At 38.5% G+C, this 13,834-nt stretch overlaps 1 protein-coding gene across 1 annotated transcript in view; it reads right to left on the bottom strand.

Annotated features, from left to right (window-relative positions):
- Positions 1–13,834, bottom strand: part of CRIM1 (cysteine rich transmembrane BMP regulator 1) — a 650,317-nt gene that overhangs the window by 127,005 nt on the left and 509,478 nt on the right. Inside the window, exon 8 of the mRNA XM_063443119.1 lies at positions 6,851–6,979. Within this exon, the coding sequence (XP_063299189.1) occupies positions 6,851–6,979 (129 nt within the window). The remainder of the gene's footprint in view (positions 1–6,850; positions 6,980–13,834) is intronic.

Genomic DNA, 13,834 nt, shown 5'->3' with positions numbered 1-13,834 from the left:
GGCACTTGGGGCTAGACTTTGGTTTTTAATGTTTTATTTTTATGCAAAATTTAAGACATTTCTTCCAGTGCAAATAGATAAGTCAGCTATAATATTGCTAGCATGTCAGCCCTAACAAATCCATAGAGACACTGCTCAATGGCTTAACAATCATTATCAACGCCCTGACATTGGTTCAACAAATGCTTTGCTGAAATAAATGGTTTTGCTCACTTGTCATATTGACCCTAGTCTTGATGTAGTTCAGACATTATGTATAAATTATATAGGAGATTTGAATTAAGTGATTAATGTACAAACTAAACACCATTATGATTATTTAAAGCCAACTGTAGGGTCGGATAAAGGGCTAAATATATAAAGTACTCTGTCACGCATAAAACGACAGCATCGTGCTTCAACCTGCAAATCATTTCATCAGTGCCTTCTGAAAGTTAAATCACTAGCATATGTATAAATGTGACATTATAAAAAAAATAAAATAAAGTAAAATCCAATTTCAGCACTTGAATCAGGCAGCGTAATGCTTATCATCCTCTTGATCTGCCATCATGGGCGTCCGCAGGAATTTTTCCAGGGGGGCATAATTGTAATGACGTCAATGCTCGGACACTTTTTGCAGGGCTGGACTAGGCATACAAAGCAGCCCTGGAAACAATTGTTGCAAGTAGTATGTGTGTGTGTGTAAGTAAGCATACTCACATGCAGACAAAGACAATCTCACTGATACAAGCACACAAGTGAACAGACAATCTCATTGATACACAAACTCATTAACAAAAAATAAGCTCACTGACACACACAAATAGGGTCACTGAGACAATCTCACTGACACACACAGACAAGGTTACTGGTACACACACACAAACGTAATACAAACTATGACACTCACACAAAGTTACTAAAGACAAACTCATTGGTATACAAACACAAAGTTACTACAGACAAGCTTACGATCACACAGACGCTCACTACAGAGAAGCTCACTGACACACACACACTCACTACAGAAAAGTTCACTGAAACACACATGCTCACTACAGACAAACTCATTGACACACACACTCACTACAGACAAACTCATTGACACAAACACGCTCACTACAGAAAAGCTCACTGACACACACAAGCCCACTGACATATACACATGCTCACTACAGAAACACTCACTGGCAAACACATGCTCACTGCAGAAAAGCTCACTGACACAAGCTCACTACAGACTAGCTCACTGACACACACACAAGCTAATTGACACACATGCTCGCAACAGACAAGCTACAGACAAACTCACAGACAGACACACACTAGCTTACTGACACATGTACTCACTACAGACAAGCTCACTGACACACACATGCTCACTACAGACAAACTCACAACAGACAAGCTCATTACAGACAAACTCACAACAGACAAGCTCACCGACACACACACAAGCTCTCTAACACAAGTACTCACTACAGACAAGCTTACTGATGCACACAAATGCTCACTACAGAAAAGCTCACTGACACACATGCTCACTACAGACACGATCACTGACAAACAAATGCTCACTACAGAAAATCTAGCCGACACACACAAGCTTGCTTACACATAAGCTCACTGACACACACACACACAAGTACACTATAGACAAGCTTGCCGACATACACATGCTCACTACAAACTCACTGACACACACAAACAATGCTCAATCACTATCAGGCACACACACACAAGGCTCACTCACTATCAGGCACACACACGCTCACCCACTACCAGAAACACATGCACACAAGCTCACTCACTATCAGACACACACACACACACACACGCAAGCTCACTCACTATCAGACACACACACACACACACAATCAATGTCATGGGCTAAATCCTACCTGTCACAGAAGGCTGTGGGAGCACTGGGAGGCGAAGTCTGTCCTCTTCCTTCCGCGGCGTGAGTGTGGGGGAAGAGCTTGTGAGGGGACTAGGCTTACGCACGAGAGGTGGGGCCTGATTGTGGGGGCAGAGTATAAATGCAACAAATTAATGGGAATTCACAGTGCTCCCTCCGGCCTCCTGGCAACCTGAATTCGGCCCCCGGCACTTCCCTCCGTCTTTCCCTTGGATTGAGCTGTCACAGTCAGTCTGAAAATTACATGTGGGGAGGGGGCATGGAAACTAAAAATCTGGGTGAGGGGGTGGAGATAGAGGGGCAAGTGCCCCCTCTGCAGACGCCCATGTCTTTTATCATGCTGGAACCTGATGTGGTAAAATGGCAATACTTTTTTGTTACTAAATAAAACATTTGCTAGATTTTGTTTAGATAAAAAAATATAATATAAATAAAACAAATATAATTGAATACTAAACCTGTGTTCTGACTAGTTAAATTGCCACTAAAGTCAAACTCTGTCAAGTGACAAGGAAGCCCACATGTGAAATCATTGATTTAATACTTTTATATGGCAAAGCTTGATTACGCGCACAGCACTCGCCAAGCATGCACAACAGGGCCTCTGTGAAAAGCACTGGATTGGACCATGCAGGTGGTGGCCCTGCCTTGTTTGTGACATTGCTGGAAGAGGAGAAGTAAGCAGCTCAGAGGGAGTCTTCATGCTAGAAAATGATAAGTAAAACTTTTCTCTATTTTTATGGTAAACAAGGGCAGGGGCAGACTGACCACTCACAGGGCCCCCCCATCCTGGTACAATTTTTTTTGCCCCCTACTACTCTTCTCCTTCTTTCTGTTGCTTTCACACAGATATTATGTGTATGCTGCTCAGCACACAGAATGGTTGTGTGAGAGCCACACAGCCCCAACTCCCACACCCACAGAGTCCCCCAAAATAGCCAGATTTACTTTTATGTGGTTAATCCAACCGAAAACAGTGTTTTAATAAACATTGTTTTTAGATGGAGTAACCCTTGTTTGTGTGCCTCCCCGGCAATTAAAGGACCACTATAGTCACCCAGACCACTTCAGCTCAATGAATCTCTCAGGGGCCCCTGACTGCCTCGAGCCCTCGGTCCATGACCGATCTGCCCGACCTGTCATGCCGCCCCCGAACAAGGGTAAGGGGCCTTAAAACAACTTGTATTTGTTTAAATAAGACATGGCTAATCAGAATTAATCTAGAATTCAAATGGTGGTTAGTGCCAAAAAAATTCACTGAAAAAACTAACGATGATAGTTTCCCATGCAGTGCAGAATAAAAGAGAAAACTCCCTGTAGCTATAAACGTAGATAAGTGTATTTTCCTTTCACGTATATACTAGAAGAGAAAATGTTTAACTTCTTTAAATGTAATATTTATATGGATTGAACTTGAGTAGAAGCATTACTGACTTTTAAGTCAGTTCACCGTCTTTACGTGGAACATCAAAGTACTTTTAGTTAATACACGTCAGCTGGAAGAAAAATTTACAATGACCTTTTATCATAGTAGTGGTGTGTTTAAGAAAAAAATTACAAATTATGTTGTAAGTTCATTAATTCAGTGATTTCATTTGCAGGTGCTCTGCTCCACGCCACATGCAGAGCGTCAAGTAAAGGTGATATAATTTCCTGGGTCGATGTCGATCTCCTACAAAACACTCCAGCTGTGACCAAGCCTGATAATTACTGAGAAATTCTCACTCTGCTCTTAAATTTATATAGCCACACTGTCACCATAGGCTAGAATCCGACTAAAAATAAAATTACATTTTATGTTGATTTTCTCTTAACCCCTGAATGTCCAAGCCTTTTTAGACTGTTTGACTTTTAAAAACTAGAACAATTTTGGAATTTTTGATTGTTTGACCAAATCTTCTGGTTTAGCATAAAACAATTATAAATATTGCTATTTATTGCTTTTTTGTTTTTCACAGTTACGATCATAATATTTAATATGGTTAAAGAAAAGGATTACAAATAATTTAACTTAATTGTACTGTGCTACAGGGCACATCATATGGCTAGGAGTTCAATCTAAATGTTTTTGCTACATGTCTATGTCAATCTATATGTCACAAGTCATAAATTATAAAGGGTGGTAATGTTCAACCTCCAAATTTAAAGGGAGACAAAAAATAGTAACCAGTGCACTATTGAGCAGCGGAGTACCGCCATGAAGCTGGACTGGGGTCTGCGCGCTATGGGAGCCCATTGAATGGCCCATTCAGTTAAGGTCACCCAATGGCAATGTGCCCTCAGGTGACCAGTCAACTCTGCGGCCCTTTAACAATGCAATCAGTCCAAAATACTGATATCAGCAATGGGAGGAAGTGACAGCCGACCACTTCCTCCCAGCTAACGGATCAAGCCACACAGAAAGCAGGAGTAGGGGGGCACGAGCAGGGAGAGAATCCAACTCCCAACAGCGTCAGGCAGTCGACTGGACCCCAGGGAAGCCAACTTCCTACATCATAAAAGAAGGAAACAGGAGAGTGGGTAAAACTGTAAATGTGTCATGTGTATCTATACCTGTGTCTATGTTTCTGTGTGTGTATGTGTGTGTGTCTGTATGTATGTGTATCTGTATGTCTTTATGTGTATATCTGTGTGTGTCAGTGTGTGTATCTGTGTGTCTCTGTATCTGTGTTAGTGTGTGTTCATATTTACATGGGCATCAGTGTGTGTATCTGTGCGTCTGTGTACCTGTATGTGGGATAGTGTGTGTGTCAATGTATTTGCTGGAGTGACAGGCCCGGTCGCAGCTGCAACCGCGGTATGTACGCCAGTGACTAAAGCCCATATCTATACATACACAAATTACATCACAAACATACGTCTCCACACAACCCCATGCAAACAGCCTCATCAACACACACAACACCACAAGCAGCAACTCTAAAAATATAAAATAACACAAGCAATTCCCACATACACACTCAGACAGTCTTCACACATTGACAACACGGCCATTCAGCCCTGTCTTTTCTTTGAATTCTGGGATCTACAGAAATATCCTAATACGGACGGTATACAGAAATACAACTCCACATTTACACACTGACAAGCCACAGAAACACACCGACTCATCACAGAAATACACCCATAAATGCACCATCCCCACCACCCAAATTCACACACTGATGTGCCACAGCAATACAGCAGAAATACATGCAATACCCTTGTGTGTGTCTATAGCTATAGATCTATGTGTGTGTTCCAATGAGAATGTCGGGAATGCATGTGAGTGTATTTCTCTCTGGCAGCGTGTGTTGGGGTGTCTCATTGAGTGTGTATATCTGTATTGGTGTGCATGAGGGATCCAGACAATTCGATTGTAATGGTAATGGCCCCTAAGAATTCTACAGGCAGCCCTTGTCATAAATGTTAGGATTGTGGAGGGGCTTATATATGTGATTGTTGATTGGATTATGGTGTTGGGCATTTGGAACTGAACATGATTTTTGGATTATGAGGCTATAGGTTATAGGGGATGCTGGGATTGTAGTGGCTATGGGTTTTCACACACAGGCATCATGCACGTCTCACGCAAAGTGACACCACTCACATAATCATATGGCCTCTAACTGAAGCTTTGCTGGGGCCTTGAAAAGTCTAGTACACACAAATTAAACTAAACAATATAGAATACTGTAGATACGTTTTTTTATTTTAAAGATACATTGTTAGGAGATTACAGTGTTAGAAAAAAACAAAAACTTTATTGTTCTCCTTATTGATTACAGTTCTGTAATTTACCTTCTCGCTCACCTGATGACGGGAAGCTCTTGAGAGCAAACATGTGTGTGGGAACTGCCCATTATTAGTATTTACATCAGATATGTTCCATTAGCAGAATTCTGTGTGTGTGTAGCGTAAAGTCAGACTCTGAGTTACCGGTATGTTGAAAACTAGCAGCGTTGGGTCAGTCAAGTGTACAATGCACACAACAAAACATTTTCCAACAATCTTCAAGCCAGTCAGATAAATCAGCACACAAGCCTGTTTTTTCATGCATTGTAGTTGTCACCACTTAAACCCTGCATTTCAGTCAGTTTATTAAACTGTCTGAGGCACAGTGCATTATTGTCAGCAATGGTCACACAGTATGAAAAGCGCTTAAAAGTACATATCAGGCACGCTGTGGGCTCCAACACAGTTTAAGTACATTTGAGAGGTTTGGGCCTTATAGTCATGCTATATTTTTCGCCACATTTAAATTTGTAAATTTTTTGGAAAAATCCACAAACATTTTGCTGGTTACTACAATATAACACCACAAGCTTAGTCTAACTCGCCGACTCAGTATGTCCTCTGTTGCCTACTGCAACACCCTCCATGATGAAGTCTCCATCGTCCAACTTCCTCCATTACATGTTCAATGTATGTGCAAGATTTAACAACTAGTCAGTGGTTATGTGTCATGCCTCACTAACAAAGATGGAACTTGATTTCACCAGGTTCCAACTTTTTCCACAATTACAGGTATATAAATGGCCACTGGACGTAAATGGAAGCATTTCCCTTTGGGAGGTTGGGTGTGATTTCCAATGGTATTATCATAAGTGTGCCTTAGGTTTGGTAACTTTATATCTAAAGTAAATTTTTTGTTGGTAAACAAAAAACCAAAGCAAATGAGTGGATTACACCATGTAAAGATTCATTGTAAAATTGTAAGTTCTAAATTATTATTATTTATATAGCGCCAGCAAATTCCGTAGCACTGTACAATGGGTGGACTGACACATAATTGTAACCAGACAAATGGACACACAGGAACAGAGGGGTTGAGGGTCCTGCTCAATGAGCTTAGGTGCTAGAGGGAGTGGGGTATAGTGACACAAAGGGTAGAAGTAGGGGTAATGAAATAGGTTGCGAGAAAAGTAATCACTGAAAACTTAGTAGGTTATTTTTGACGGTTGCACTTACGTGTTTTGCACTGACAAATACGGCAGCCATTCTGGTCTAATCGGAATCCAAATGTGCAATCCTTTTCACTCAGTGTGCAGTTGGACAATAAGTCACATGTTGGGGGAGCCATGGTAATATATGTAGGTTCTGCGAAGAAAAGAAAGTAAGAATTTATATTACCTGTGCTGAGAAACCTAGTCATTTATGTTACAATGACATATTGCACTTTTATCAAAATCTGTATTTATTCTTTTGCTGAGCTTTCATTTGTTTACCATTATATTAGGATTCACCGTTTCCTTGACAACTGCTGCTTACTAGATGAATGGCAGGCACTTGTTTAACCCTCTTGCTATTCATACCAGAGTAAATAAGGTTAAAAGCTCTTTACAGAATGAAAAAAGCAATCAATTAGGAATAAGGATATTCAGTATTAGCTTTAAATATAGATGGCTCACAGCAACATCAATTTGTCTTTGCCCTTCATACTAACAGGAGTATGAAATTTTAAACATTAAAACAGCCTATATTAATCCCAAATTCAAATATATATAGGGTTAATAATATAACAGAACTGTTTTGAAGGAGTTAGGATTTTTTTTCAGGGAGTTTTTCATTTCAGGAAAGTGAATGACGCATAAAAAAATATTAAAAACCAAGAAAAAGCAGAACATTAACGTAATGATGAAGCCAGGAGTGCCGACAAAACGCATTAGTAGTAAAGACGTAGATTAGTAGAGCAGACAAAACGTCAGTAGTAAGACGTAAGCGATGACACAAGACGGCAGGAGGAGTTCCCACAAACCCACGATGCTTGATGTTTGTGTTTGAAGCCAGAGTAGGAAAATGATAAGTATTATTTATGTGAATACAATAAATAATTTTATTTATTTTATTGTCTGTATTGCACAATAAAGTAAAGTTTCATCTTACTCTTTTTTCTGTTTATGTCTGTAACAGTGTTGCACTATTATTTGTCCTGTTCCTCTCATGTATTTATATATTTCATCCTGTTGAGTGGAGATCTCTATTAGCTGCATAAGTATATGTATTTTTATGAATGTGTTATACTGGGTGATAGCATTTTATCTGCCCCGCTTATTGCCCTTTTTATTTGGGAAATAAAAATATTGAAAGACATACAGATGTGACATTGCCAAGACCATACATATTTAGAAGCAAAGTGCACAATGAAAAGGTGGTCTCTGGTTCATATGGTTCATTCAAAAAGCAAGTTGTTATGTGTAAGTATCAGGTTTATAAAAAAATAAAAAAATAAAAAATAAAAGAAGTATTTACTAAAGTAAGAATTGTATAGAATTAAAATTGAATTCAAAATGAATTTCAAATTTAAGGCCCAAGGAGCCCAACTGGAAACACTGTAATAGTCAGCTCTGCTTCTAATTTGGACTTACATTTGAAATTCACTTTCAAGGTTATATTAAACATGGAATTTCTGGGAATTAAAAAGAAAATTAAACATTTAAGGTCAAAGTGGTAGCACAGCTAACTTGGAGTTTTTCCCCCAGTTCAACTATTTTGGCCTTCCGTTTAAAATTCATTTTAATTTTACGCTGAATTCCACGCAATTCTCACTTTGATGAATAACTCTGTTGGAATGCCCCCAAATTCCCACTTGAGAAAAAAATAATTAAATAAGACCTTACTTCTGCATCTTTGAAGAAAGCAAAATCCTCTTGCAAACTACACTATCTGCGGTTTTGCTAGTAGCATAAGAATTGGAAAAAAAAAGTTAAACTTTTGACAAGAATTTATTCATCCTTAGCTTTAAAGTATTCTTCAGACTGCCTGTTTTTTTTACACCTTTAATCTGAGCTGATCTCTCAAAAGAGTTATAAATCAATTAAATGTTACATGTTGTATTAATTACTATTGTTTGATTTTTGATAAATTGTATTTTGCATAGTTTTCAAAGTGCTCTGGCAATAAAAAATAATGTTCGTGTTCTTGTGCATGCTGCCATTTTTCTCTCTCTCGTATTGCTCAATCAATCTTTATTTACCTACCTCTCTAAACAATAGCTGGCTTTCACATCACTGATGTAAAAGATTTAGCTCCAAATCGATGGAGTAACCTAGGGAGACTCTTAGGGAAAAACTTACCAGCCCCAGCAAATGACAGTAAACAGCGGTGGAAATATTCACTAAATTGTTTCATACGTTATTTGCATGTCACTTAGTAGGAAAAAATGAACAAGAGTCCCTTGCTTTTCCTCATAATCACCAAATTAATTAAACCATGCATGATTATGTTTAGCATACACTTGGATTGTATGAATATATGCAAAACAGTCAACACAGGTATTTTGTGTCATGATACTGAACAACTATAAATGTGATAACGAATATGTTTTGGTTGCAAACAATATCGGCACAGTGTGCATCAGCTCTATTTTAGGAAATCAGCTGTATTTTGATTGTAATTTAATATTATGATTTGTAAAATCTTTTCATGGTCAGGAACAAAGTAACCTACAAAGTAACCTACGCCATGTTGCTGTTTTATAGAACCCAGTTTTCGCTTTAAAAAATAAAAAGTTTGTGTGTTTTTGCGTGTATATGTTACAAAAGACTAAAGATTTGTTTATTAATTATTTATATTAATTTAAAATTAGTATCTAATGAATTGATGATGAACATGAAATGGTGTCCCTCCTAGATCTGTGAATACACAGACTACATTCCTAATGCAAAAATGCTAAATATATTTAGCTATTTAAAGTTTTACTCCAACTACCATGACCACTTCTGCATTTAGAAGTCATCATGGTGATAGGAAACTGTATGTGCAATGCTGAGAAACACTGCACATACAGAAATATTTGCATTTTTAGGCTTGGGGCTAGTTACAACCCTTGCACACACAACCTAGGCAGCACTGAAATCTGTCCCATAATACAGATTAAAGGAACACTATAAGGTCAGGAACACAAACATGTATTATATAGTATTATGTATTATAATATGTAATATAGTGTTAAGATCCCTATCTAGCCCTCCCTCCCCCCTAATAACACAATCTTACATTTACTCCAGTCTGCTGGTGCTGGTTCTGCCCCGATCTGCCTCCTTGGCTGACATTAAAAGCAATGACCTGAGCGAATCACAATGCTTTCCCATAGTAAAAGCATTGGATTGGCTGAGATTGCCAAGGAGGTGGGGCAGGGTTCAGAGCCATACACCACTCTGGCCAATCAGCATCTCCTCATAGAGATGTATTGAATAATGCATCTCTATGAGGAAAGATCTCTGTGCAGCACTGCCCCTGGAAGCACCTCTAGTAGCCATCTGAGGAGTGGCCACTGGAGGTGTCCCCAGGCTGTAATATAAACACTGCCTTTTCTCTGAAAAAAAATGGGTTTACTGCAAAAAGCTTGCAGGGACTGATTATACTCACCAGAACAATGACAATAAGCTGTAGTTGTTCTGGGGACTATAGTGACTTTAAGTTATAGAGCATACATTAAAAAACATTTTTAAATCTAATAAGATTCTTTTTTGGGATTAAGCACCCGCCCAGCCCCCAGCTTCAGAGGTGACCACAGGTATATGTCAGGAGTTCTTGGATAGTAATGTAACTTTTATTATAACTTTCAATGAGCAGATATAGCATTTTCATTGCAAGTATATTCACATCCAAGCACTATCACTTTAATTGTTTGGGTTTGACACCATAACAACTAGAGCCCATCATGGGTGATGCCAGGAGGCCCTGACAGTAACCTTCAGTAACTAGTTAAACACTTTTACTGCAGTGTGACAACTTACCTCAGCCTTGCTGGGTACTTGACTATGAGGCCAACCTACCTGGGCATTCCTGATACCAGACCACTACAATAGGCAGTGCTGGTTATGGTGCTTGAAGTGTCCTTTTAAGCCACCACTATAGCACACTACTAGTTTTTCTCTTAGTACACTATACGATAACAAAGCAGGCTGGCAAGACAGTCTGAAATTCACAGTTTTCTTCTCTTAGAACACCATAAGATAAAGCAGGCTGGTAAGCTTGTCTGGAATTCACGGTTTTCACTTAAAACCATTATAATAAATTTCTGATGCTATTTTTGGGAAGCTGCATTCCCAAACATGCTGCATTCCCAAAATACAAATATGTTATTTACAAATAACCATGTAAGCTACGCATTAAACAATTTTTTCACACAATATGTGGCAAACATATTTGCTTACATGAAAATATTTTAGACCTTGGATACTGTATAACCTCTAAAAGCTTTTGCTCCTTACTCATTATGCTTATGAAGGCCACATGAAACTGATATTTTAGTTAGCCCTGAAAATCAATCTACACAAATAAATATTATGCTAACTTGGTGGTGAAAATATTAAAGCTGTGAATAAACAATATTTAAAGATCTAGAGAAAGATTTGCTAGTAATTTAATTTATGTACAGTAAATAATATCTGAATAAGAATAGACAATAGCAAACAAAATCAAAGAAATGTGGAACATACAAACCAAATTAGAATTCGAAACCGGATTCCAACTGTGTATCTGAAAAAAGGCATGTGAAAACTACATTGTGTATTTATTAGTGCTGTCTTTTGAGGCTCCTTTACAGTTTGCATTGTCACATCCTGCATGACATAAACTTCTGTTAGCAGTGCAACTCTTAAACTTGCTAAAAGAAAAGCTACTTTTTCTTTTGAAAAAGTGTGAGACATATAAAAATAAAAAAAAATCTGATTTGCTTATTGCCATGCAACAGCACTAGTTTGAACACATTTTAGTTGGCTCTATACCTTTAACAAAACACTATTGGAAAAACAAACAAAACTTTAAATGGCAATGTAAAATAACCATCACTGAAAAGGGCTTATTTGATAATCAATATTTAATTTTAAAGAATCAACAATTCTTTATGGACAAACAACTCCACAGTTGGGTATTTAATCTTGAAGGAACTGACATTATAATCCTAGTGAAAATATCTTTATTATTGTCTACTTTGAAAAGTAGGATTACACCAAGAAACCTGGTAATTCCCCCTAAACTAGAAAGAAGGTACATTATCAACAAATATATAGTTTGCATTGTTGTAACTCCAGGTACCAAATGCAACTGTGCAAAATATATTTAAAAAATATAAATAAAGTTAAATTCAAACTGACTCTGTGCGGTTATCGTGGCTTGATAACTATAATTAACTACAGTTCTTGGAGCCATATTGTTAAAGGGTTACTACAACATTAAAACACTTGTTTTGGTTGAAATAACCATTCCTGTGGTGTTCAAATCCTCTTCCCACAGATTCAATTTTTTTTTTTTTTTTTTTAAAGATTAAACTTACTTTTTCCCAGCACCAAGACCAGGTTCTCCCTCAGCCCAACCTTCCTCTCCTATTCCTACTCTCCCTAACCAGAGGGGGAGGTAGATCACAGAGGACAGACTGGGCAGTGGACATGGGCAACACAAGGAGGAGGTGTGCCGCCATTGTGTACACACCAATGGGCCCTTTTCTAAACAACATGCTGATTTTGGTTGTTACTAGAGGTGACATTTGTCATGGCCATACCCCCACAAGACCTTCCTTGCTCTCATCCCCACCTTATATCTCTAAAAGTTGTGAGGTATGCCATTACCTCTTGCTAAAAAATAAGCATGAGTCCATTATTTCACAAAAGCTCCTAGCACCCTCAAAGTCTAAGCACATACCAAAATCTAGACACAAAGACAGTCCCCAATAATTTATTTGGGGGATTACCTTCATAATGTTGTACCAGGCTAGCTGAAATTGAAGATCTCAAGTGGAGCTGAAACGTTGATGTGGTTTCTCTGAATAAAGAAAATTGTATTTTGAAAATCCCAGGAGTCCCGGTATTTTTTCCTTATATATTACCTAGCCCTCAGAGCACCGGGTATCTTAATTGTTTTTTGGTTGGAGTGCAGGAGCAAAATATGTTTATATATATATATATATATATATATATATATATATATATATATTTGTGTTAAGGGCTCATGATAGTACAGAAGAAACAAACACTGATAAGTGTAGGATGGCATTAAAAGAGCAAGTCGGTTGTGGTGTGCCGGAACCGACGATGAGGTAGGCCTGTAAATAAGGAGGGCCCACCAAGAAGAAATGTAACAGAAAAAGAGTTAATAATGAGGAGTGGGTGGGAGGGTGATGCAGCGCTGACCTCAAACGGTATGGAGCCAGGTAAGGGGTGTCCCTTAAGTAGGGAAGAGGTGTGTCATACGCCCCTCCCACAATTACAGGCCAAAAGGCCTTAATACTTGTGTTAAGGGCTCATGATAGTACAGAAGAAACAAACACTGATAAGTGTAGGATGGCATTAAAAGAGCAAGTCGGTTGTGGTGTGCCTGTAACTAAAGAGGGCAAAAGTAGAAAATCTAATTTATTACATACCAGCAATATACATACTTTTAACCAGACATGTCTTGAAAGGCATTTCTTACTTCTTGTACCGGGTTAGGTATGTATCTAGAGTAAGCAGATGATTTCCAACGCCCTAGTGACTTGATAACATGTACTGGAATGTTTGCACTGGATGCTGTGGAGGCCGCTCCTATGCGGAAGGAGTGGCCTGAATAGTTAGTTGATTTCAGGCCCAGCTGTGTAAGTAAAGAACTGACGTGTGTCATAAAGGTAGTGGTAGTGAGTACCGACCCTTGTAGACGGAAAATTGATTGAGATGGTGGTGCATTGCTATGCTGGGTATATGAGTCCAGTAGTTTGACGGGGCACCACTTGTTGTGAGTAGGATAGTATTTAACCTCTACTGGAGGTGCATGTTGACTGGTTTTGGAGTGAGGCAGAGTCAAGATATAATAGTCCATGTGTTTTGTTAAGTGTGAATGAAGTAGGATGTGAGTGGACTGTGTTGTGTTGATGGCGGTAAATTCTCTTGGTCTCAAGAAACCATAAAAAGCTACGTATATGGCGGTTTTAATGATGAGATTTGTGTTGTTGGCAAAGGGTTTTAAATCTAGTAAGTT

The sequence above is a fragment of the Pelobates fuscus genome, chromosome 2 (assembly GCF_036172605.1).
Source record: "Pelobates fuscus isolate aPelFus1 chromosome 2, aPelFus1.pri, whole genome shotgun sequence".
NCBI classification, from domain to species: Eukaryota; Metazoa; Chordata; class Amphibia; order Anura; family Pelobatidae; genus Pelobates; species Pelobates fuscus.
The sequence above is the reverse complement of the archived record's forward strand: the minus strand, read 5'-3'. Positions and strand labels throughout refer to the sequence as shown.